A 27,400-nucleotide genomic window follows, 5' to 3' on the forward strand; every position below is an offset into this window, starting at 1 on the left:
AAAGGTGATCCGTATCATTACATTCCTGTCATACCTGGAACATTGCCGGCCACTGTTCAAAGAACTACGGATCCTTACAGTCTTCAGTCAGTACCTGCTTACCTCGTTAGTGCTTTTAAAAGAACAGCTACAATGCTACATAAATTTCAAGTGAGAGGCCAGGCTCATGATTATTTTACTAGAAGACGTGATGATGTAGACCTGCCACAATTATTGCGATTGGCCAGATCACACAACAGTTTTTCAGGCTCCCACTGTGTCTCCGTGAATTGGAAGATAAACAATTTAAAAATGGGCTTCGAGATAAACTCCTCAAACTTCCACTCTATTCCTTTAGTGAAGAGGAGATCAGACGTTTTATTTGTCTCTTTAAAATGCCATCTCGATAGTTCCTGTACCCATGAAGGTTTCTTCTTGGTTATCTTTTTGATCTGACTGACAGAAAACATAAAGTCAGATAGATTTCTGAACATACTTTAACTTTCAATTCATGAGGGTTACAGGTAATGTTCACAACAAAACTTTCTACAGATTATTTTGGCATTTCAGTTCTTATTTCAAGCAGTCGAGATCACATTCACTGATCATGGAGTCTCTGAATGAAGCAAAAAAGATAGCTGCCCACCGTGCAATCGATGAACATGTAGAGGTAAGGTTATTTGTTTTACTTAGCATCAACAAGTTGTTGAATAAACACAAATATCTAACATACCCCACAGTCTACAATTCTTGATTATCTTAGAACTTTGAACTGTTATAAGTCTTGCCACCTAGTAAAAACAAACAGGCTTACTGTAAGTTATTTTTTTATTATTATTTCAGGATTTATACATAAGGCATTTCATGTTCAGAAATAATGTATTTTATGTCGATTTTTTTCATGGGCTACTTTTCAATATGAATAAAAATATAATTACATTACTTTACACTTATGGTGTCTTCCTCATGGTCCTAGGATCAGGAAATCGCCAAAGAATTACAAGTAGCCTACTCTTTTTTTTAAATTATCTAGTCACGACATGGGTGTAATCGCACGTCCAGTGCCAACTCACCTTTCATCAAATTTTTGGTTGGGATCGATTTAGTATGTTATTTTGAACCCAAAATCACAAGAAATAAACGGCGCTCACTATTGTTTTTAAAATAAACAAAGTTCAAAGTTGCACAATTTTACATGCATTTAACCTATTAGAGGCAGCCATTTTGATTATTATTGAATATCAAAATCAAATTATTGAAAGGTCGATACAGTACATATCGACATACTTTACTTGCGTTCTATCTCTACACAATAGAAATAAAAACTAAAAATTGTTTGAATATGTAGCAGACGTTTAGTCAGTTAATAGAAAATAGTGTATAAATGTGACTAATCATGGCACAAATTGTATCTCAACTATTTTTAAAGATACCGACTTATTTTTTTTTAATGAGAAAGGAACAAAAAAAAATGTGTCTGTACTATAAATTTCAACCTAAGAGCACAATTAAAACATTAAAAAAAATTGAATTCAATTTCTGAAGTGGCACACAACAAATAAGAATTAGGTTATGTTAACAATGAAGAAAGAACAAACCACTCTCGGTCTCAGACAGCTTAGTAACGGTTTTTTCCCCGTTAGATCTTTGAATGTAACGTTCTTTGTGATGATGGTTACCGAGCACCGTAACTGGAGCCGTCATTCCATTTTGATGAGGATATATTATTATCCAATGATGATTTATCATTAAATTCGATATAATAATCAATATACTATCATCATTTCATTCAATAAAAGAAGAATACTTCCCAATAATATAATTAATAGAATATAACGGTTGTTATTTAACTAATGTTAAAAAAACACTATAACTAAGTCAGCATAATTATTGTAATTTCAAAGGGAAAACCGAACCCCCTAACCACCCCTTTCATATTTGAAACATTAATGAACATAAATCTTTGTAAAAACCTGTAATCCCTTCCAGCATATTGCAATTTCAAAGCAAAATCCTAACTCTCTAACCTATCTTTTCACCTTTGAAATATGAAAAACCATAATTCTACACTTTTCCTGGCCCTTTCTAGCATATTGAAATTTAAAGCAAAAACCTAACCTAACCTCATGAAACATTATTGAATGTAAATTGAAATAACCTAAACCCTTACCCTTTTACATTCAACACTCTGGATTTCAAAGCAAAATCCTAATCCCCTAACCTATCCTTTTATATTTGAAACATTATTAAACATAAATCTTTGTAAAAACCCGTAATCCCTTCCAGCATATTGCAATTTCAAAGCAAAATCCTAACCCCCTTACCTATCTTTTCACCTTTGAAATATCAAAAACCATAACTCCACCTGTTTCCTAGCCCTTACTAGCATATTGCAAATTTAAAGCAAAAACCTAACCTAACCTCATGAAACATTATTGAATGTAAATTGAAATAACCTGAACCCTAAACCTTTCACATTCAACACTCTGGATTTCAAAGCAAAATCCTAACCCCCTAACCTATCCTTTTATATTTAAAATATTATTAAACATAAATCTTTGTAAAAACCTAACCTGACCTAACCTAACCTAACCCAACCTAACCTAACCTAACCTAACCTAACCTAACCCTTTCACATTCAACACTCTGGATTTCAAAGCAAAATCCTAACCCCTAACCTATCCTTTTATATTTAAAACATTATTAAACATAAATCTTTGTAAAAACCCGTAATCCCTTCCAGCATATTGCAATTTCAAAGCAAAATCCTAACCCCCTAACCTATCCTTTTATATTTAAAACATCAATAAAAATAAATCTTTGTAAAAACCTGTAATCCCTTCCAGCATATTGCAATTTCAAAGCAAAATCCTAACCCCCTAACCTATCCTTTTATATTTAAAACATTATTAAACATAAATCTTTGTAAAAACCTAACCTAACCTAACCTAACCCTTTCACATTCAACACTCTGGATTTCAAAGCAAAATCCTAACCCCCCTAACTTATCCTTTTATATTTAAAACATCAATAAAAATAAATCTTTGTAAAAACCTGTAATCCCTTCCAGCATATTGCAATTTCAAAGCAAAATCCTAACCCCCTTACCTATCTTTTCACCTTTGAAATATCAAAAACCATAACTCCACCTGTTTCCTAGCCCTTTCTAGCATATTGCAAATTTAAAGCAAAAACCTAACCTAACCTTATGAAACATTATTAAATATAACTTGAAATTACCTAACCCCTAACCCTTTCACATTCAACACTCTAGATTTCAAAGCAAAATCCTAACCCCCTAACCTATCCTTTTATATTTAAAACATCAATAAAAATAAATCTTTGTAAAAACCTGTAATCCCTTCCAGCATATTGCAATTTCAAAGCAAAATCCTAACCCCCTAACCTATCCTTTTATATTTAAAACATCAATAAAAATAAATCTTTGTAAAAACCTGTAATCCCTTCCAGCATATTGCAATTTCAAAGCAAAATCCTAACCCCCTAACCTATCCTTTCATATTTAAAACATTATTAAACATAAATCTTTGTAAAAACCTAACCTAACCTAACCCAACCTAACCTAACCTTATGAAACATTATTAAATATAACTTGAAATAACCTAAACCCCAACCCTTTTACATTAAACACTTTCATGAAAGTGTCAAAGTCAAATTTTATGAAAATCTATTGCTGCATATCACTATAAATGCAGAGCATATAAACATAAATATAAAAAAAAACATATAAACATGAATAGAAATAAATACAAAACCGTCGACTTGAATCTAAGATCTCACTTTGCTTGGTCAATTAATCAATAAATTATATTTTTCAATAATTTTATAATTTTACATTGTAAAAAGACGATCTGGCAACAGAGCAAATCGAAAAAGAGGCAGCGCTATCCGCTTTGTTGAATTATAGACAAGGATAGCAATACCAGTGCTGAGTAAACATTACCATTACAGCATGGACCTCACTACAGCGTTGTAGTTGGGTTCACTTTCAAAAACATTGACAACGGGCGAATTATAAAATGGAGAATTTAAAATTTTACTAGAGTAGTATTCAATTATATTGAAAAATTCACATCCATTGTGATGTTTTCAAGTTTTATTGACGAGATTGGTGGAAAAAATAAAACAATTTGAATATTTTCAAGTATTTATTGAAATAAAATCATTGAACTCAAATTCATAATGAAATACGAATAAATTAATTGTATTTTTCTAATGATAGCTTCTCTATATGTGCATCACTTATTGATAGTTCACAAATCAATATCGAATTGATTTATCTATCATCGATATTTGTAACAAAGTCCAGTGAATATTAAAATTGATTTCTGGTCTTTGGAAAAACAGAAAAATATATCTTAATAAAGTACTGTTTGATAATATTTAAGAAAGGTTTTGAAGTTTATCGTTAAGAATAAGTGATCTGCATGTTTTGAAGTGTCATTCAGGTACAATTGAAACGAATTTAACTGTGAATATAATATATTAGAGGTGTTTAAAATCTTGTAAACAAAGTGAGGTTAGTAGAACTAAATTATTTTTTTTAAAAAATTATGATGAGTGAGCGCCGTTTATTTCTTGTGATTTTATGTTCAAAATATCATACTTAATCAATCCCAACCAAAAATTTGATGAAAGGTGAGGTGGCACTGGACGTGCGATTTAGCCACGACATGTTTTGGCTAGAACTATATTATAATGCCATTATCAAGTTATCAATGGCATTATGACTTTATAATGGCATTATACAGGGTGATTCTTAATTATGGTAAAATAATTTGATACGTAATAGTAGAGGTAAAAATAAGAAAAAAAGTTCTTATAAACATATATCCATAAACGCTTTATTAGCCAGCTATACAGCTTGAAAGATTTCGCCCGGAATTCAGTTTCTCTGGTAAAATACACCGATGCTGAATTGTTTGGGGACTAGTTTTTGAAAAACTTATGGTAGATTCATATGGAAAAATATCTGATAAATTGAATAAAACTAGTCTGGAAGCTGTAGTGTGAGTAGTTTTTAAGAAAAACGTTGAAATATGCAAAACATCTAAGTAGAAAAACACAGACTTCTACGTTTGATGCCCAATAACTTCCTTTAATGACCAGTAAACAAATAATTTTTCGCAATAAAAATAGTAGACAATTTAATTCTGAAACAAAATAATGTGAGCTGTGTAAACTAAATTTAAATAAAAGTTGAATAAAATATATTCTTATGTAGTACATTACATCACAAAAATTTGCTGTTTTATGAGGAGAGAACTAATAACTCATAGGTTGTAGCTGATTGCAAATAAAACATAGATTTGAATAACAGCTGTTCCAAAACAGCTGATTTATTTTGTTTTAAATAAGAAAATATTCAAAAGAAATTATCAGCTTAAATTTATTTTGAGAAATATTTTAGCTCACTGTTGAACAAAACAACAAACTGTAAGTTAGGCCTACTGTAACCGCGCTGTGTATTTGTTCAATCTATTCACCAGTTATTTGTAACCATTTCACTTAGCTTTTGTGTCAAGTGTTATCTTTAAAAAAAAAATGGCAGGTAATTTTAGACATTATTCATACTCCGAATTAGCTGACATGCATTTAATGTATAGAACGGGACACTGTAATAGTACTGAAGCAAGACATTTGTATCAAGAGAACTTTCCTAACCGAGTATGTCCAAGTTCAAGGTTTTTTGACACTATTCATCAACGTCTGTCTGAAAAAGGTTCTTTTATATCGAAAGAGCACATTTATGCAGGCAGACCCCGATCTACTAGGAATCAAGAATCAAGAATTTTATTGGCCGTAAAACAACATTACAAAAATGTAAGCAATAGGCTTTAATAATTAGCCTAGTAAACATTTACCTTTTAAGTTGGACTATAAAACGAACAAATTTACAAATACACATTGAAATATTGTAGTAAAATATCACGAGTTGGACTATAGAAACGAACAAATTTACACATACATTGAAATATTCCATTAACAGAATAGAAAGCTTCAGACTTGAGCCATTTATCAACAGAAATACAAAACGTTTTCAGTGGTAACTGCTTAACATTATCTGGTAGTAAATTAAACATGCGAATTTGTAGATACTTATGACTTTTTAGAGTTTTAGTCAATCTTACTGTAGGTCTAGTTATATCATCCCTATGTCTAGTGTAATGTGAATGTATAGAAATATTTTTATCAAAATTAGACAGATTTTTCTTTACCGAGATTAAATTATAATATATATACAGACAAGGCAAGGTCATAATTTTTTGTTAAACAAAAATTCCTCTACAAGATTCATTGTATTTCATACCAAATATAACTCTAAGTCCTTTCTTTTGCCATATAAATGCTTTTTTTGAAGAAGATGAATTGCCCCACAGTTTTACTCCATAAATCAAGTGTGAATGGAAGAGACCAAAGTAAATCATTTCAATTACATCAAGGTTTACACAATATTTCAGTCTTCGTAAGAGAAATGTTACTCTAGAAAGCTTTTTACATAAATTCACTAGGTGATAATCCCAGCTGAGTTTACTATCTAAGTACATTCCTAGTAACTTTACAGGCTTGAAAACATTTTTCTGTGAGATAGAAGACTGAAGAAGAAGAGGACTGTTGAGTTCGAAGAACAAGTTCTTAATAAAATTGATGAACATCCAGAGAAGAGCACGATAGAATTGTCAGTGCATTTTAATGCCAATCTATTATTATTTTGGAGGATACTAAAAGAGCAACAATTACATTCATACCACCTCCAGAAAGTTCATACTCTATTGCCACGAGACTGTATTCCCCGTGTTGGTATTTGCCGATTGTTTTTAGAATAACTTGTTAACCCAAACTTTTTAACAACCGTTTTATTTACCGACGAGGCACACTTTACAAGAATATCTATCGTTAACGTCCACAACCAACATATTTGGGCAGATGAGAATCCTCATGCCATCAATCCTAATCGTCCACAACATCAGTTTTCAGTAAACATTTGGGCCGGAATCATAGGAGATCATCTACTTCTGTTCGAGCTTCCTCCCAGGCTTAATGGCATAATCTACTTGAACTTTTTCAGAGAGGAGCTATTTATCTTACTTGAAGATGTACCTCTTCAGTTGCGCCAAAACATTTGGTTTATGCATTATGGAGCTCCAGCACATTTCAGTGTTGCTGTTCGTGAACACCTGAATCACAGATTTCCAAATCAATGGATAGGCCGAGGTGGGCCAGTACCATGGCCAGCTAGGTAACCAGACTTAAATCCTTTGGATTTTTATCTGTGCGGACACTTGAGAACCTTAGTATACAATACTCCGATTGATACCATTGAAGAACTCAGATTAAGGATTTTGAACGGAATAGAAATGATAAAGCAGACTCCTGGAATATTTGAACGGGTCCGACAATCGATGAGAAGACGTCTGAACATATGCATTCAGAACAACGGAGGTCACTTTGAACATCATCTTCAGTCTTTTGGTATAAGATTAATGTCATTTATATATGTTACTTTCATATAAGAATCAAACTTTTCATAAAAAACCGAATATTTTATTTTCAATCAGCTACAACCTATGAGTTATTAGTTCTCTCCTCATAAAACAGCAAATTTTTGTGGTGTAATGTACTACATAAGAATACATTTTATTCAAATTTAGTTTACACAGCTCACATAATTCTTTTCAGAATTAAATTCTCTACTATTTTTATTGCAAAAAATTATTTGTTTACTTGTCATTAAAGGAAGTTATTGGGTATCAAACGTAGAAATCTGTGTTTTTCTACTTAGATTTTTTGCATATTTCAACGTTTTTCTCAAAAACTACTCACACTACAGCTTCCAGACTAGTTTTATTCAATTTTTTCAGATATTTTTCCATATGAATCCACCATAAGTTTTTCAAAAACTAGTCCTCAAACAATTCAGCATCGGTGTATTTCACCAGAGAAACTGAATTCCGGGCGAAATCTTTCACCCTGTATAGCTGGCTAATGAAGCGTTTATGGATATATATGTTTATAAGAACTTTTTTTCTTATTTTTACCTCTACTTTCACGTATTAAATTATTTTACCATAATCAAGAATCACTCTGTATAGGCTAGCCAAAACATGTCGTGACTGAATAATTTAAAAAAGGGTACTTGGATTTCTGTTTTTATTTGTATTTTATGTTACCTATACAGATTAAAGAGGAGAGTAGAGCTGTTTGAGTAGGATAAAATTATCGTTGCAAATAAATTCAAATAGTCTGCTGTAACAATTGAATACAACATTATATCCGGAAGAAATAGGAATTATTAATTCAATATACATATCAAAATACTGTCGATGCTGTATCACTCGGTTTTTAATAGTTACACCCAGTATTGCATCCTGCTCTGATAACATTCAACTCATTTAGGGATTTCCTGCTTCTATAGTACGCACATTGTGTGCTTTGCACACATTGACAAAAACTAATTTTGATGCCCATTTTCCATTGTCTGTTTCAACACACAGAACATGGGCAGTCCTTTTTAGGTCGGCATAAGTCCTGTACATCAAGACTTATCAGACTTCCTTCGCCATAAGAGAACAAATTTTTATGGTACGGTAAGTATGACATGATGTTGAAAGTTATCATTGATGTGATTGCTGATACTCTAGACTTTTCAGTCATTCTCTAGAATTTTTATTCATGTATATTATTACATTCATGTGAAAAGGCACAACAGGCTTATGCCCAAAATTGTTCCTTCTCAAATTGTAATCTCAAATCAAAATGTAATTTTCCATCAACAGATCTCTCCATGATAGAGGCTTCCGATAGCTGTTGAAGGTGTCCCGCGCCATTCTAATGCACAAGAAAGGAGACCCACACTTATAAACAGCTCCAGGCCTATTCCTGTGATACCGATCACAAGGTTTGAGAATGAAATTAAAGGAAAAATATTGTGGGATGAATGAAGCCGCAACATGGATTTCTTTATATTGAAAGAACAAGCTCATACTAGGGACAGCAGTTACTGAGCCAGTTTAGTGAGTTCAATAAGGGTTTGAGGAAGGAAACTGTTTGTCTCTGACCTTGTATGACCTAGACAAGGCGTTTGACTGTGAGTGATAGAATGCATTGCTATCGTATTGGAGGTGTTGCTCTCCTGACTGTGAAGTACTATATGATAAGTGGTTAGCAGGTGATTTCTATAGGAGGAGCAAAATCACAGACTCTACCCATCAGACATGGCGTTCCTCAAGGCTTCCGACCTAATTAAAGGATACATTTTCATAATGTTACTATTCTGTAAAGTTGATTATGTTGCCTTTTTTTGCCTTATTATGATTGTTCCAGGATAACTCTGTGATTGGGATCGGAAGTGGATCAACAATAGTATTTGCTGTTTCTAGATTAGGTGAGATGAGTTATTATTTTCCACAAAAATGTTGAATTAATGTTTTGGCATTCAAATGTTGAGATTATTAAGATGTTGGCGTAATTCCACCAGATAATAGAATCCTATACTATCCATTCATATCCATTACTCACTGAAATGAGAAGACTAAACCCATCGTGAAATATGATATTTCTTTCTGAGTGTGATGTACACTTGTGCTCTTGGCTTGTTCATGGTCATGAGACAAATGATGATGAGAGGTCAGTGCACCTAGAATATCAGATGGGTTCAGAAGGTTAATTCTTTTGTGCTATAAGTTGATCGCTCACCTAAATTCACAACATTCATGTGTAAACGTTATCTACATTATCTTATGATAAGTATGCCACTAGAACTTTGTACGAATATATTGTGTGATTTCATTTTCAGCTGAGAGAGTGAAGAGTGAAAAACTGAACGTGATATGTGTGCCAACATCATTCCAAGCGCGACAGTTGATAATTGAGAACAAGCTGAGTTTAGGTGATCTTGAAACTCATCCTGAGGTAATTTAATAAATACCGTATTCAGTTATTGTAGTAATCAATATCAAATGTTTTTTTTATTATAATGCCATTCAAATCTCAAATCATGTATAATGTATAATTTTTAATATAGCAACATTTTCCTTTTGTTTTTTCTTTCAATAATACAAATTGTCCCAAAAATAAATTTGAAAAGAAATAGTTATATTTATTGTGATTTACTTTGTACTCAACACGAACAAAAACTACATTCCCATACTACATTATCAACACTCAAGTCAATCTTATGCATAATTTATGTTGAATACTTCCTTCCTTGGCTGCACAGTCCAGACATAGCTACTTGATAGCTTAATGCAGCTGCATCTGTGCTTAAGATGTCTTGTCTTTAAATCATAGCATTATATGATTTTCTGTATTTTTTTCTTAAATACCACGAGGTGAGGAAGCACAGTAAACTCGATTTCCTAATATAATCACAATAGAAAAAACACATGGTGCAATGTTTGCCCTGCATAGAATCGTTTTGGTAGCACTTTCTACACAGAATGGGTTGAAGTCAATTATTGTTGCCCAAGGGTATTCGAAGAAAATAAGTCAAGATAGTCAATGAATTATATAATAGATACATACAATACATTATATAATTTTCAATCATCATACTCTTTTATTATAATAAAAATATCGAGTCTGTGTCAGAGTTTCAAGATTGCAACTGATAAAATATAGTCAATATTATAATCATTATTGAATTTCTGTTTTATTCTGTATCAGCTTAATAAATCACTTATATTATATTATGTTTTATTTCTCAAGTAATTTAGTAATCGAATTGTTGGTACTTCGCCCTTAATAAATTGATATCTATTATGTAACGAATCTGACTTTTTTCAAACAACTTGCAATTCTCCATCAAACATAAGCACTTTTCCAATTTATCCAACACTTTTCATTTGAAATGTTTGTGCTTTGTGCCAGCTAGACTGTACCGTGGATGGGGCTGATGAGGTGGACCGGGACTTGACGCTAATCAAAGGAGGAGGAGGTTGTTTAACTCAGGAGAAAATTGTCGCTTCATGTGCAAAGAAGCTTGTCATCATTGCCGATTACACGTTAGTATTCATATTAAAAACTTATGAACTTGAAACCCAAGCATGAAATACAGTTGAACGTATGCTTGTTATTGATATGACGGGAATATAATATTAATTCTATTTTATTGTATACTACTTATTCTTGTTGTTATAATTTTTAATTTTTTTTTACTATTTTATTTTAAATGAACTCATATCTAAAACTTATCAAGGTTGTCAAATTTCGACTCGACATTCCCAACCCAGTTAGAAAAATAAACAGTGTTCCTGTTCAAGTGAAAGTCAAATATTAAAAGTGGAAAACATTACATTCGAGTAATTGAGTTATAGCTTTTCAAATCAAGTGTGTTCAAATATCATGAAGCAGTGTAGAATTCTTGAAGGAAGGTGATCATCCATTATGTGGATGAATTTATCAGCTAAGTCTATCATTAGGATTTGGATGAATTATAATGAATATTGTAGAATCATTCCAATATTATGGTCAAAATGCTTGTCTTGCAAGTAATTTGGTGTTGGTTCCAAATTTATATTGTCAAATTATTTATTACATATTTGTTATTTGAATGAATTTGTACATTTCAATTCAATGTTAAATTTTTCATGTAGTTCTGACACAGATTTCAAAACCAGAATTAAATTAAATGTATCAGAAATTCAACTGCAGTAGTGCATTCTGTGTTCAATTTTTTAGGAAGAAATCTGAACGACTTGGTGACCAGTACAAGAAAGGCATTCCCATTGAAGTGATACCCATCTCCTATGTTCCAGTCAGCATCAAGATTCGTGAACATTTTGGTGGCAGAGTCAATCTTCGTATGGCCAAGATGAAAGCTGTAAGTTTTTAGTTTGTGACTAATGTGTTAGTCAGTTAGTCAAACACGTACGTATTTAACTTAACATTCCATTTGTTGGATTCTGCACTAACATAAAGAAGAAGAAGAATACATTTTACATTTATAAATACTTGAGCTGGAAGTTGAAAAAAATGTATTGTTAACATCATTCATAAATAAACAGGTTTGGGTACAGCTTTTACACAACAAATTGGAAAATAATTATTATTATTGTAAACAGTCATTAAATTTCTATGTAGTGATTGGTGAATAATATTCGTCTGAATGATTTATTGAATCAATGGTATTAGAATTATTTTTTCCAATAACAAAACGGTCTTTATGTATTAAATTTCATGAATCTACAGTATTATTATTCTGACCACAATTTACTTTCTTATAGAATTCTTAGTTATTGAATGGGAAAAATTTGATTATAATTTTGAGAAATTGAATAAGTTATCCATAGGAAAATATTATCCAGAAAGCTCTTCCTAATTTCTTAAAAATTAAATTGAAAAAATTGCCAACGGAGCTGAAGTTTCTTCTATTAAATTCACTACAAAATTATTTTTGTTCAATCCTATGTGAAGTGAAGGTCAGGATGAAACATTTCATAAAGTATTGAAAAGTTATGTAAAATAAATAATTTGAATTTGAATTAATATACTATAATGCATGTATTGTATGTTCATCATATTAATTGATTAGGGTTTTCTTTTAATATTAGAAACTATTCATAATGTTTATCGACATAAGAGATCTTGGCTATTTTGCCATGCTATTTAGTTTACTATTTCGTGTTGGTATTTTTATTGAAAAGTAGCTAATTACGATTAACTTTCACAGGGTCCTCTTGTAACCGACAATGGCAACTTCATCTTGGATTGGAACTTTCCTACAGATAAGAACCTGGACTGGCCATCTGTGAATAAAACAATCACTATGATTCCAGGTAACCACTTATAGTTCCACTCACAAATCACAAAAGAATAAACAATTTTTATAGCTCAACACAACATTACTTGAGCTGTTTGGTCCATAATGCAGACTTGAATCGTTTTACTTTACTCCCACAGCATTATTTCAGCAAGCATACACTTCCAAACAACAAACTGCATTCAAGTGTTTTACCCGTGCATTATTTAACAAGATTTATCTGCTTTAGGCGACTTGAGGTTTAAAAATAAATTGAAAATCAAAGTAAGACTAAAGTTGTTCTACACAAGTGTAGATATCGAAATTTCACAACCATGTAAGTAATTAGACTTATCCCATTTTATCAAATAGTTTACTTAGTTGCTTGTGTCATGTGACCTAGTTAATTTAGGTCTATCCCATTTTTTCAAAAAGTTGACTTGATTGCTTATGTCATGTGACCAAGTTATTAATTTCAACTATTCAAGTTGACAATTTCAGTGGTCTAATGTACTCGTAGTGATACGGCAAGGAACAATACAATTTAAAAATATAGTTTTGAACTAACTGCATTCAATCAAGTAGTTATCCAACTAAAGCATCATAATAGAATTATTTTTAAACCATGGCTTGTTTGAAAACCAGCGCTGATTTACTAGGCTACATTGTATAACACGCTATTGCAGACTTGGTGCTGCAAAACGTCCAGAGATGGCGTGGTATGTACATTGAGTCAGGACTTCCTAATATACTTCCTATGGTCCTGGTTGAGTGCATTTCTAATTTTAAAATTTCTAGTAACATACTACTAAAAACCTTAAAATAACAAGCTTATTCAATGATAATGAATTATTTTGTTGTATTGAACTTTTCTATTTCATTTCAGGTGTGGTTGAAACTGGATTATTCGTTGGCATGACATCAAAAGTATACTTTGGCCTACCTGATGGTTCAGTGACGACAACCGAACCTCTGTGATTCTACGTAATGTATCGTATAAGTTCCACGGCTGTCAGTTAATTTTATTTTGTTACATTTTTCAATTATCGTAGACTGATTTAACAATAAACATTTTACGTAAAATAACTCTAATAATATTCTTTCAACCCCTGACCTATTCATTACTTGTGACGGGTCGAAATTATCATGGAAGAATTTTGTTGTTAAATGGGAGTGTTCAGAAAATATCTGACTTTACAAATTTTGAAATTATTCAATTGCTGGTAGATTCATAATAAGATGAAGTTTTTTAGAAATTGCAGTTTAACCAACTGCTGGGATATTATTACTTGATAATAAATATTTCAAATATCCAATGCAAGCCTTATAAATAGAACTAAGGACTTCTGCCACTGCAAATATACGGCAAAGCCGCTCCGCTGGCATCGGAGAGGTACCGGGTTCGATTCCCGGTCTGGGCGCAATTTTTGAACAGTTTCATTCTTCAAATTTTTTCTACTACTTAGCTCTTCGGTTAATATTTACAGTAGCAAAATTCCAAAGTTCCTATAATAATTGTGATATCAAGATTTTAAATTTCATTTAAATAAACCCCTAAATTATATCAATGAAGTCTGTTCAACATTTTTCGCCACGTGAAGGACCCAGCCGGAACGATATATTCTACGGCCGAATATATTTCGAAAAACCAAAAAACGGAAACAAAAGTCTACGTAAGTTGTCGAATATAAAAGGGGATCCCCATAAATCTGCGAAAATTGTACAGCGCATAAATTCGTTCAGTTAGAAAAGTCATGACTATAGTTTTAAGGGTACAAAAACTTATCATAATTAATTTTTATAATATTAAATACATTTAACTATCCACGCTGTACTTAGCTAAAAGGTCTATTTTCCTTAGGCGAAACCACACCCTGAGAATAATTTCAATTGTTAATTTATTCTATTTTCTTAATCACTATTTCATATTAACTTGTTTTTTCTTGTTGAGCTAATTCAGTTTATGACCCTTTCCTAAGGGCTACTATCCATTTCATTTTGTTTAATTGAAGAATACCGAACTTTCTATATAATATTTATAAATTAAAGATTCAAATCTACTATCAACCAATATTTATTTTGTATCTATCGAAAATTATTATTCACATAATTTGTTCATTAATTTATTCCATATTTGCTGTAACAGTTTATCTATCAGAATATATCCATATTACCGTTTTATTAAACTGGATTTACTTCATTTTACCTCCAAATTTGTTCTTTCTCGACTGACACACATTGATCATTCAGGACACGTCCTGTTTTGCAATAGTCAGACAGTAGCGAGTATAGTATCTATCATTAGGCTATTATCTATTCTGGTGGTAAGTGGTGGTCGTTTTTCTTATCAAGTAATAAATTCTGTCATTGGGAGTATCCCACAGAATCAAATAGTAAATCGACTCCCACCGGCCTGCTACACCGAGGTGAAGTGAATCCCGCATCATCAGCCGATCAACGTTGAAAAGGGAGGTAATAGATCGTATATAGACAGCGTTAGAATTAAACTCGGTACTCGAAATATTTACTATTTTGGTCCAGCACTTCGCTACATAACCTATAGTATTTATCAGAGGCCTGGTTCGCATGGATTTGCCATTCTATCTGTTGTTTCATACGGTCTAATATCTTTCCAAATTACGGCACAAGTATTGGATTCTGGATATATTGGTCATCACTTGGAGAAAAGGTTCACTCCAAAGTTACTATCTCTGTTGGATCATAGTGACAACAGGATTTATTTTCAGCAGATTCAAGTTGCACTGTATTTTATTATTAAAGTGAATTTAATTCCACCTCACTATATTATAGCCACCTACCATATTAAGTTAGAGTCTCAGATCCCTTACTTCGGCTACCTTTGTAGACCGTCAAACCCTCTGCTGTGCAAATTAACTTTTTCAATTTGTCCCATCCATATATTAGTCATTCTGCTTCAATACATCGACTTAAGTGATATCGACAATTCGATTAAACAAACATCAACCGATCTAACCTACAAATATCTATCATTGAATCATAACCTCAAATATTACAACCGTTTAATTATCTTATTTTAATCAGACTATTCTAATCATAAATCACTTATTTCATTTTGCGTCCTCTTCTTTCTACGGAACAAAACAGTGGGGCATTAAATGTTGAGGAATATTGCCCATGATTTATGATTGTAGTTTTGGTTTAATTGGTAAGTGTTTATAATTATCAATTTTAGTGCATGTTCATGCCCCTCCCAGGAGCAGAACTTGACACATGACGCTTCAACGTGAGGCCGATATTTGACACCGTGCATTATTTAACAAGATTTATCTGCTTTAGGCGACTTGAGGTTTAAAAATAAATTGAAAATCAAAGTAAGACTAAAGTTGTTCTACACAAGTGTAGATATCGAAATTTCACAACCATGTAAGTAATTAGACTTATCCCATTTTATCAAAAAGTTGACTTGATTGCTTATGTCATGTGACCAAGTTATTAATTTCAACTATTCAAGTTGACAATTTCAGTGGTCTAATGTACTCGTAGTGATACGGCAAGGAACAATACAATTTAAAAATATAGTTTTGAACTAACTGCATTCAATCAAGTAGTTATCCAACTAAAGCATCATAATAGAATTATTTTTAAACCATGGCTTGTTTGAAAACCAGCGCTGATTTACTAGGCTACATTGTATAACACGCTATTGCAGACTTGGTGCTGCAAAACGTCCAGAGATGGCGTGGTATGTACATTGAGTCAGGACTTCCTAATATACTTCCTATGGTCCTGGTTGAGTGCATTTCTAATTTTAAAATTTCTAGTAACATACTACTAAAAACCTTAAAATAACAAGCTTATTCAATGATAATGAATTATTTTGTTGTATTGAACTTTTCTATTTCATTTCAGGTGTGGTTGAAACTGGATTATTCGTTGGCATGACATCAAAAGTATACTTTGGCCTACCTGATGGTTCAGTGACGACAACCGAACCTCTGTGATTCTACGTAATGTATCGTATAAGTTCCACGGCTGTCAGTTAATTTTATTTTGTTACATTTTTCAATTATCGTAGACTGATTTAACAATAAACATTTTACGTAAAATAACTCTTATAATATTCTTTCAACCCCTGACCTATTCATTACTTGTGACGGGTCGAAATTATCATGGAAGAATTTTGTTGTTAAATGGGAGTGTTCAGAAAATATCTGACTTTACAAATTTTGAAATTATTCAATTGCTGGTAGATTCATAAGATGAAGTTTTTTAGAAATTGCAGTTTAACCAACTGCTGGGATATTATTACTTGATAATAAATATTTCAAATATCCAATGCAAGCCTTATAAATAGAACTAAGGACTTCTGCCACTGCAAATATACGGCAAAGCCGCTCCGCTGGCATCGGAGAGGTACCGGGTTCGATTCCCGGTCTGGGCGCAATTTTTGAACAGTTTCATTCTTCAAATTTTTTCTACTATTTAGCTCTTCGGTTAATATTTCCAGTAGCAAAATTCCTCAGTTCTATTTATTTAGCTTTCATTGGATATTTGAAGTAATGATATATACGTTGATTGAGAATATTTCAAAACGATTATATCCATAACACCGGCTCTAAAATCGTTTCGCACCCATCTCCCGCACTCTTTGTGTATCTGTGCGCGCTAGCTTCACCTGTCCAAGCTCAGATTGGTTGTTTGCATTGAAGGATTTCAATTGAATTTATGATTAACAATTTCTACTATTTTGCAACGTCATTTCTTCTATATTATTCTACTATCAATTAACGAGAAATATAGGTATATGTTTTTTTTATTATTTATCAACTGGATGCATTTATACAAATTAAAAAATAAAAACCGCTCCACTATGTTCTTACCCTTGAGAAATCACGATTGCAATACAAGTATGAGATCAATCTGTATTCATCAATATGAAAATTACGATAATAGGGCCTACTCATATAATATCATTGATAACTTTTTGTTTAGGGCTACCCTTATTTATCAGGAAATAGAAAATCTAAGTAACCCTAATTAAAAACTTAAATCACATGTTTCACCTTTAATAAAGGGTAACTTACTTAGATTTTTCATTTCCTGATTTACAATATAACATAGTGGCAATACATCGAACTTTTTCGACAGTAAGATCTATACAATAATCATCAATTATTAATAAAACAAATTGTGAAAAATACTTCATCTCACTCTACTGAACACCCTTGACAATTTCTGTTGAATAACTGCATACAAAAACGTTTGTAATTCACGCTTCAGTTGCGAGTCTCAGTTTGCACTTGACAGATCATACAGGACAATGGTACTCGGCAATAGGTGTTTACTGCAAGTATTCTCTTTTGATAAGGTGTAGTTATAACAAAGGAAGTGCACTGAGCTTGTTAGCAAATTAGAGACGAGTTGTCTTGTGCTTCTGGACAGAGGACAGTATTCGTCCCTCAAGGGGTGGCCGGCCGGCAAGTGAACACTTCTTCTTTGACAAGCCAAGTGTGGATGGTCACTCTGATTGGACGGCAGGCAGAGAGAGAGAGGGAGTGATGGAGCGCGCTACCGAACAAAGACAGGAAGGTAACGAGAACGAGATCATTAAGAACGTTTGTCTTCAACCACATCGTTACCGTTTGCTGGTCGCTTCTGACCCTTTTTCTCCTGCAAACTCTCCTCATCTTTGTTTTTTCTTCCGGGCTAAACAATCCTTTGTCGCGGAATTCTACAGAATCGTTTCTCGCCCTTTTAAATCACTGATTGTTCCCACTCCTCTTCTAATTAATGCTTGTCCTCTTTGAAAATGTGTGATCACATGTTGTAGGAAGCAACCGCTTCACAATTGAACAAACGATAATTCGTTTTAGCTAGACCATTTGAAATGTCAGTGACGTTGATAAACTCTCTTCAATTTCTTTCCTTGTTCTATCAAGGCAATCATACGGAACTCTGTATCAATCCGAATTCGATGATTTCACGATTTTTCCAGTCATCCGCCAACGCGTTTTTCACAGTTGATTGGCTCTGTGAGTCTACGTCTCGCTGTTTATCTGAAAAATAACTTTTAATAACGTTGTCCAATCGGACAAGCGTCTTTCACTTGATTGGCATCAGAAACAAATCAAAGGTTTATTGTCAATTTGTATTTCTGTAACTCTCAAAAAAGTTCAATAAATGTAATTATGAACTCACGTCGTATTCTGTTCTTTCCCGTTTAATAATTTTATTTAGTGGCTTGGAAAAATTCATCGTTCATTTTGTTTGAACTTTGAACCTCTACGAATAAGTACATTCTCATTTTATTTGGTTGGATGAGCTTTTGATTGATATGGTGAGATCAACTTTATATTTCAACTTTATTTTCAAAAAATTTAGGTGCAAAAATTGAATTTGCTGATTCGATATCTTGTTTTTCATAGATAGCTGAAATTCTCCCACAATTTTTAGTAACATTGTATGAGGTATTCAGTTGAGTTTTTACAAAATAAAGAATATCAGTTTTCTCACAACTGTTAATATTGACAATCAATTAAACTGTCAATCAATCAATAAAAAATTCATAATTAGATTTTTTCATTTAATATGTGCTCTGTCCATACTGTAATTTGTCAATCACACTTCCTGTTGTAGGCCTATGCATTCAAAACATCTTCTATTTCTAACATGAGCTTTCTTATTGTATTCAAAACATTTTTTTTCTAACAAGAGCTTTCTTATTGTATTAAAAACATTTTCTACTTCTAGTATGAGCTAGAAACCCAAGCATTACTTGCGATGAAAGCTGTATGAATTTTCGTCATTATTGCACCACCATCAGAAAAGTTGAAGATTAATCTTTCACTAGCATCTTTTCCTTGTGAAGAAGTAGATGCTATTGGGAATTGTGAGGGCGAGATTGAAAGTGAAAAATATTTTTCGGGCGGCGACGTGTAAGGATCTTATTGTAATTGGTATTTCATAAGAGGGCATTGTCAAGGTGGAGGGTGAGCATATTAGAGCAAGGCCTCTCGGGATAATTGCAGGAGGGGATTTTCTCGTCGTGGATCCGCAGATCGGACGTGATAACTGATGGAGCAAACATTGGTTGACGCCCGCCGCCACGGTCCGACCACATTAATCCCATATTGGCTATTGTCCGTCCCACGCTCCTAATCGGCTAAAGTCCTCTTAATGCTTGTGCACGGCTCCGCTGTCCTCTTTCAACGTGTCCAAACAGTACAAAGCGTCGTCTTTCTATCTGAAGAAATAAGACTGGGTTCCCGGAAAATGTTGCTAGACAAGCTTCCTTCTAAAAGCTTTTCCTCATATCTGTAAAATGGATGATTCCGTCGTTGAAAATGTGGCAAAATTGCTGTGTCACTTTGGTATTGGAGTGCTACGATGATTGAAACATCTAGAATAGGATGAACTTGTCTCCCACTTTTCAGAAACATTTGTGTTATTAATTTAGAAGATTTATTTGTAGGAGAAACGGCTTATTGTCTGAAAAATACTGGCGTTTTTCATTAAGTGACAATGAATAAGTTTGTCCTAATATATTTATACACTCTAATCATATCAGTTTGGTATCAATTTTAGTACACAAATAATAATACAAATTGGTGTTCATCATAATTTTTCTAAAGCTCATACAAATTTTTGCGCTGATTCTGAATCTCAAATAAGATTTTTGATGTATTGTATCTGTACAGAGAAGGAAAAGGATGTCAGCAACTCATAACGAAGATGTTACAGGTGGCTATATTGAATCGGCCTTGCTGATGCAACATGCATTCTTTCGAGGGCATGTTTATTTACGTCATCTCTTGTCTACTTGAATAGAGTACCTATAGGCAAAAACGAAAATTTCAATGTTCATTTGACAGGAGTCATTTTGATTTGGGGAGTGAAAAGGATAAGAGTTCATTGGTGATCAGTTGGTAGAACGGGGGGCGGTAGAGGAGACCGTTCAGTCACTACTATTTTGGGCATAATTTCTAATTAAGAGCACTTTTGTGTCTTACTGTCAATACTATAGTGAGGTCCACGTTATAATGGCAGGAAGAAATATAGGAGAAAAACGTTGCCAAGTCTCTCCATTTTGCCACTGAGTGTACACAGCTGTTACTCAATTCATCCGATTAAATTTGATCTAATAATAATTTATTATTATTCCTTGATAAAATAATCAACTTAATGTCAAATTAATCAAGAAAATATATTTTTTTCATGATTTGATTCAAAAGTTTGCTTTCATAACTGAGATCAGATTTTTATTTTTATACAAACCTGAAATTGCGGCTAATTTAAAAAGCTGTGATACAACAATCTGAATTTCAAAACTACAGAAATTAAGTTATTTGGTAGTTATTCTATTCCAATTTCTTTTAAAAATAATAGAAAATTAGCAATCCTTTTTAAAATAAGTAATTTCAATGGAAATAATTCCAAAATAACCTTTCAATATTATTTATACCAGTACGAGTGGGTCTAACCTTTACGTGTAGGCTAAATGAAGCATGGATGAAGTCTAGGATGGTCAGTTATCAACTTTTAAAATGTCATTTCAGGTATTTTAATTTGTGTTTCTCATACAGTAATGTCTAAAAATTATTTAATTGTTCCAAAAATAGCTATTATAATCAATTATGTGACTTGTGTACCCAAGTATTTTGTTTGTTTACTTTTGTACAGTCACTGTCAAAAGTAAAAATAAAATATTCTGTCAAACTGACAACATTGCAAAGCGAGAGAGAGATAGCGCTATCTGTTTTGTTGTATGATAGAAAAGGACAGCAACAGTATTGTCAATCGTACACTGCCATTATATCGTGGACCTCACTATAGAACAATATTTTTTGCGGCATCAGAGTACCTATCTTGTTTGTTCTTTTCAAATATTGAGATTTTCCCCAGAGAGGAATACTGTAACTAGAGAGGAGTTAGTAATTTAGGAGTATTACTTATTTAATCTGTGATTTTAACTAAGCGTATTAACATTGGATAGTGCTCCTGAATTTTTGGTGCCCTGGGCTACAGTGCAAAAAGCCTATTTATGAAGTTGGGCGTGAGTGTAATGAGGAATGAAGCGAAATGGTATTGTTTCATTCAATCATCAGCATGCAGACTGAAAACTTATTGATCAAAAAACATAGGCGGGCAATTTCAGTTGAACTTCTAAACGTGTGCAAAACACATTCAAATATCTTCCCAAAAGTACAGTACACCCAAGCCAAAAGTAAAGTCTTCAATGGGGTTTTCTGCTTTTTGTCAGATTCATTGATTGGACCGGAAATGTTGGAATTTATTACAAAGTTTTTTCCAATTTTCTCAAAAGTGTCAAAATTTTGAAATTTTTTTAAAATTGAATCCGGTTAAAATTTTATAGCTAAGGATTAGATGAGGTGTAGAGTGTTATGTGAAATGTCCTAAAGTTAAGCATGGTGACATAAGTCGACAATATTTGAAAACATTATTCATAAGAATTGGTTCAAAGGCTTAGCTAAGAACAAGAAGTTGAGCTAGTTTTGAAAGAACTCAGAGTTCGCCCGAAATCGGCGATTTTACATTCTATTCGTTTGAAATGTCAAGAAGTATGACTAAAATCAACGTTTTAAATATTTTTTTTTATAACATTCAGGCATTCAATTTTCCAGATTCCTTCAACCATTTCAGCTGAGGCTTAATGAGACTATGTTCAGAGTTAATAAAAAATGATGGCTAAACTGAAGTTTCATTTAGTACTCTTGTTAGCATTTCTTCGTGAACATCTCCACAAAAACTTCCATTTCGTTAAGCAGGTTCATCTGAGGGAGCGTGAGTTAGTACGGTAGGGTTTTGCAACATTTATCCCAAACTACGCTTGAAATTATAGAAGTTCTTTCATAACTCTGATAGATCGTGAAGCTCTCTCCTTGTTGTTTCATTGGAGCCAAAACCTTGTTGCTGGGAAATTAGAATTTACAAACAGGCGATAAAATCTGGTCTCCCGATGTCTGGTGTCAGAGTTTTCAGGTCGCGCCTGATTAATTTCAGTGCCTCTGACATGACTGTTATCAGGCAGCCGGGACCGACGCAATAACGCGTCCATCCGAAGCAAACGAGAGTGCCCGAGAAAAATAGCTTGCCCGGGCCGGAGTTTGAACCCTGGCCTCTAAATTATAAAGCCAGCATCTAAACTCGACTACTATACAGTCACTCCTTTTATATAATCACTAATGGTTGGAGGAGGGTTTCAAAATTGAATAAATCATCCAATGGTGAATGATCACCATTTGGTGTGTGGCCAAATATGAAAAGTTAGTAACACGTTGTGTTCTAGATTCTAGACAGTTGTAATCAACTGACTATTTAATTGTTCTAAACAGTTCAATTAAATTCGATTTTCACAACTTGAGGTTACGTCTGAGTAGATCAGCATTTGTACTGTAATGAGCTATATGGAGTTCAATAATATTCAATTTCAGAAAGCTGTTCTATCAATCACCACTTGCTGTCACCTACCTCACTACAAAATGTATGACTCTATCAAGCTGTTTCCTCACTCCGCTGCAATGTGTTTATGAGCGCAGAGAATGCCAAACGCGATAGAAATTATACAAATACTATCTCGAGTTCCAAGATTTCATTAATAATACTGCAAGATTGTGTTTCGGCCACTTACCCTCTGTAACCGATAGAGGGCAACATTATCGACACATGACATTATCGACGCAACATGATGAGAACTTGGGTGATAACTTTGTGTATCACAGCCACAACATACCGTCCTCCACCCCTCGCACCCCACCTATAAATGACGGTGCATTCCGGACCAAAGCGAGCCGAATACCTGTCAACCATCTTGGCCTTGCTATGTGCATTCCAGCCGGTCCCGATCCCCAATCCCCAATCCCGGACACCTACATTATATCAGAGAAGAGCATACACCCTCTTCTGTTACGCCACTCAATTTGTGGTATAATGCGCTACATAGAGATGCGTCAATTTTGCCAGGAATGTCATACAAGACAAGAATGTCCAAGCAATCTTTGCTGTGCTAATAAAGTTGTTCTGGCCTCCCTACGTCAGTTTTGAAGTTATAACATAATTCATAATAGCATAAGTTATAACTTTTTTAGCGTTTTTTATGTAAGGCATTATTTGATGTTGGCTTTTGATGTAGACATTGAATTTTTAAATAGAAATTTTACCTGCACTAAAGAAGTATAACTGAATTGAAATAGTTCAATGTTCATCATGTTGAAACTCCATTAACTAGCTTCAGTTACAAATGCGATATTTGAAAACGAATCAATCAGCCACCCCAGAAATTTTACTAGTTATGTGGACATTTTTTGTGTAAATGGGGTGAAACTCCCATAGCGTCAGCCACTCGAAGACTAAGTAAAATATGTATACTGTATTTCTTCAAATGGAATTATTGCAAACAAGATAGAATGAGAACTTTCAAAGTGATCTCGACCACCGATATTCGTATACCAACATGACTCAATACACTAGTAGCTCTGTGAACAGTAGACCTCGCGCAGTTATAAACCGCAGCCTCCACTTATACTGTCCATCAGAGTAAATCCTGTCTGTATGTCGTGTCGGCGAGATATCGGTGTGAAAACGGCTAATGGCTGTTGGTGTTGTGTTGGTGTATCAAAAATGCTAACATCAAAAGCTTAACTCCTTCAAGACATACTGGCAACAGGACAGCCCAAGTTCAAAGCAGAGAAAGTTCGAGTGACAATACTATGTTATTTTAGTTATTAATTGCTTGCGTTATTGCACGCAATCAATAGTTCATTCATCTATTTATTTATTCATTCACAATGGAAACAACTGGTTTCCCTAAATATGTCTCCTTAATAATAAAAATTGTACAGATACAAATGAAAAAATAAAAATAATCATAAACATAATACGAACTTATGCAATAATAAATAATACCAACAACAAGAATACCACCTAATTCAAAAATGAACAATACAAAGATTTCAAATACTTATGAAAAAAGTAAAAATAAAACAAATTGGAAATTCAAAATTCCAAAAATTAAAGAATATAATAAAAAATAATGAACAAAAATTTTATCAATAGAATTAATAACATTTATAACTGAACGACGTCCCAAACCATATGCACATCCACAACCATACTGATTATTTATTTGATCAGATCATGCTTACACAAGATTTAATTATCCTAATATAACGCTTTCCGTAATTTAGCGCGAGAAAACCAGAAGACATCTAGGCGCCCAGACAAGCTGTTATAAGTTCTTTGCATCCTATTTAATAGTGCATAAAAGTTGCATCCAATGAGGCATGCAATGAGGCATGCAATTCATAGTCTACACAGCTGCTGATTTTTTACCAAGTTACATTGAGATATTGAATTGCATGCGTCATGGAATGCGATTTATAATCCACTCGACAGCGAAGGAGGCTCCTTTTTCCTTTTATATTATCCTTGAAATGCAAAATTTCCAAAAACCTTGTATATACGTCGACGCGCAATTTGAAAAGGAACATACCTGTCAAATTTCATGAAAATCTATTACCGTGTTTCGCCGTAAATGCGCAACATATAAACATTTAAACATCAAGAGAAATGCCAAACCGTCGACTTGAATCTTAGACCTCACTTCGCTCGGTCAATTATAAAACAAGATTGTCGCATCATCGGTTTTCATGAGAAGTCACGTCTTCCGACATTTTGCTCACATGAGGCATTGAAAGCATGTTCATTGATCAACCGAAACGTGATGATATCCGCACACTCGGCACGCCCAGTCTCTTCATGGGTTTTGTTTGCAGGATCGAGAACGCTCCAAAGTGGTGTTGATTGTGCTGAAAGCTCCGTGGGTGACGGACGGCTCAAAGGGTATTTTGTGCACTGCTGTCCAAGTCTTCACAGAGTTTCAACGAATTGTAGACTTTAATTTTTGATTGCCAAGTGAGAGCGTTTCCTCTCGCGACCGCTAGTCACGTGCTAGTCACGTGATGCTGTCTACTCGCGTCGATCCACGCTCGTCAGAATCCTTTTATTCGACTCCCTCTTTCATTGACATTAGCGGCGTTTTACCGCTGCTCCGTTCGCTCAAAAACCCCACAGACCCCCGTTTTCTTTCCGGATTATCTTACATTAAATATTGTAGATGCTGCCTCCACGACGCCGATCCCATCCGTTACACTGTCCAACATACACAGCTTTCTCATTTGCGTTTAAATTAATCGCCCTTTGTATTGCAGACCTTCTGCACCGATTTTGTATGCATGTCAAAGCAAACGAATAAATAGTCTACCAATCTACAATCCATGCTGTAGGTCTAGACTAGGGAAGAGAGGTACATAATTAATTTGTATCTCCCCTATCTATGGAAGCCAGGGATCTTGAATTAACGTATGTTTGAACATGTTTCATTTTATGTAGAAAACAATGCTTCCGAGTGTTAAAAAATTATTATGATTCTGTTTGGTTTAGTTTTGAACTTGAATGTATAAACGGAGGGTACTTGAACATCTTGCATATCCACACCATGATAGAATCATAATTTTCAACTGGTCAATATAATCCAATATTGATCATATTGGCAAATGAAATTGAAGTTATATATGATGGAAGGATAGTACCCAGTATGTTATTCATTGATTTATTGTTTCCATTATATCATTTTCACATTTTCGAGTAAAGTATTCCATTGAGTTTTCATAATTATTCGCATTCTTTCATATGTTGCATACTCATGAAAAATATTAGTATTGTGAAAGAAATGTTCAAGGAATGTTTCATTGTACATTCAATAACTCTGTAGTATCCAATAATATTTATCAACTTCAATTCTTCATTTATTCCACTGAATACGTATATTTTGATATGTCCTATGTGTTTGGAGAAAACCTTTGCTAGTATATACGCCTAGATACTACTGTATATCCTTGTGAAAAGCTTCCATATAAGCTTCAAATATAAGTATTCAAAAAGTATGTGAAGAAGACTACTGGTAAAACTGAATCTTCCTATTGTAGTATGAGTTGAATGGTTTAGGTGTATTTTGATTTATATTGTGGAGCTATACAGTATATGCTACCTATACCTACATAAACTTACAGAAAACGTCACGATAATTTAATGATGAGAAACATGGGGGTTACAGAGAAGTGGGTCAGAATTGAATTAATTTGTAACCCAGTAGGCGCCAAAACAACAGAATGTGTTTATTTAGAGTTAATGGAAAACTGTTGGTATGCCCTTTCAATTCAAATTCTAATAGACACGCTGTTATCTGCAAGAACATCTTGATGAAATAGTGTCTCGACCAAATAGAACACATTAATCTACCAGCATTTGACAGGAAAGGGAGTTAATATTTATTTGCGTGGTGGAAAAATGACGTGGCTAATAGACACCGTTTTTCATTGAGGGGTTTGCCTCGGCTTGTAGGATGGAGGCTTGAAGAGTTTTGTCATCTCACGGTGGGGATTCCTGGTCGTCATCAAACGCCCCCTCCCACCACCTCACACTCGAAACCCCCTACTCGGAAACCCCTAATAGCCATCGAACCCTCACAACGACTAAAACCCCCTAAGCAGGCAGATGTTCTACGCAATCATCCTTTTGTTTCGCCTGGCACCGCGTTGTTGTTTCTCTTACCGTACTTTAAATGATGGCAATTAACAAATAGCTCCACCTTCATTGAACGCC

General features: G+C 33.6%; 1 protein-coding gene across 1 annotated transcript; it reads left to right on the forward strand.

The window, feature by feature from the left end:
* The first annotated feature begins 405 nt into the window (after window positions 1–405).
* On the forward strand, window positions 406–13,825 carry LOC111046520 (ribose-5-phosphate isomerase). Its single transcript, XM_022332087.2, has 7 exons — window positions 406–649; window positions 9,325–9,385; window positions 9,797–9,912; window positions 10,870–11,003; window positions 11,680–11,821; window positions 12,671–12,776; window positions 13,626–13,825. The coding sequence occupies exons 1-7, from the start codon at window positions 491–493 to the stop codon at window positions 13,715–13,717; spliced, it is 810 nt and encodes a 269-aa protein (XP_022187779.1). The 5' UTR covers window positions 406–490; the 3' UTR covers window positions 13,718–13,825.
* Window positions 13,826–27,400: the final 13,575 nt, after the last annotated feature.

Source organism: Nilaparvata lugens, chromosome 4 (assembly GCF_014356525.2).
Source record: "Nilaparvata lugens isolate BPH chromosome 4, ASM1435652v1, whole genome shotgun sequence".
NCBI lineage: Eukaryota > Metazoa > Arthropoda > Insecta > Hemiptera > Delphacidae > Nilaparvata > Nilaparvata lugens.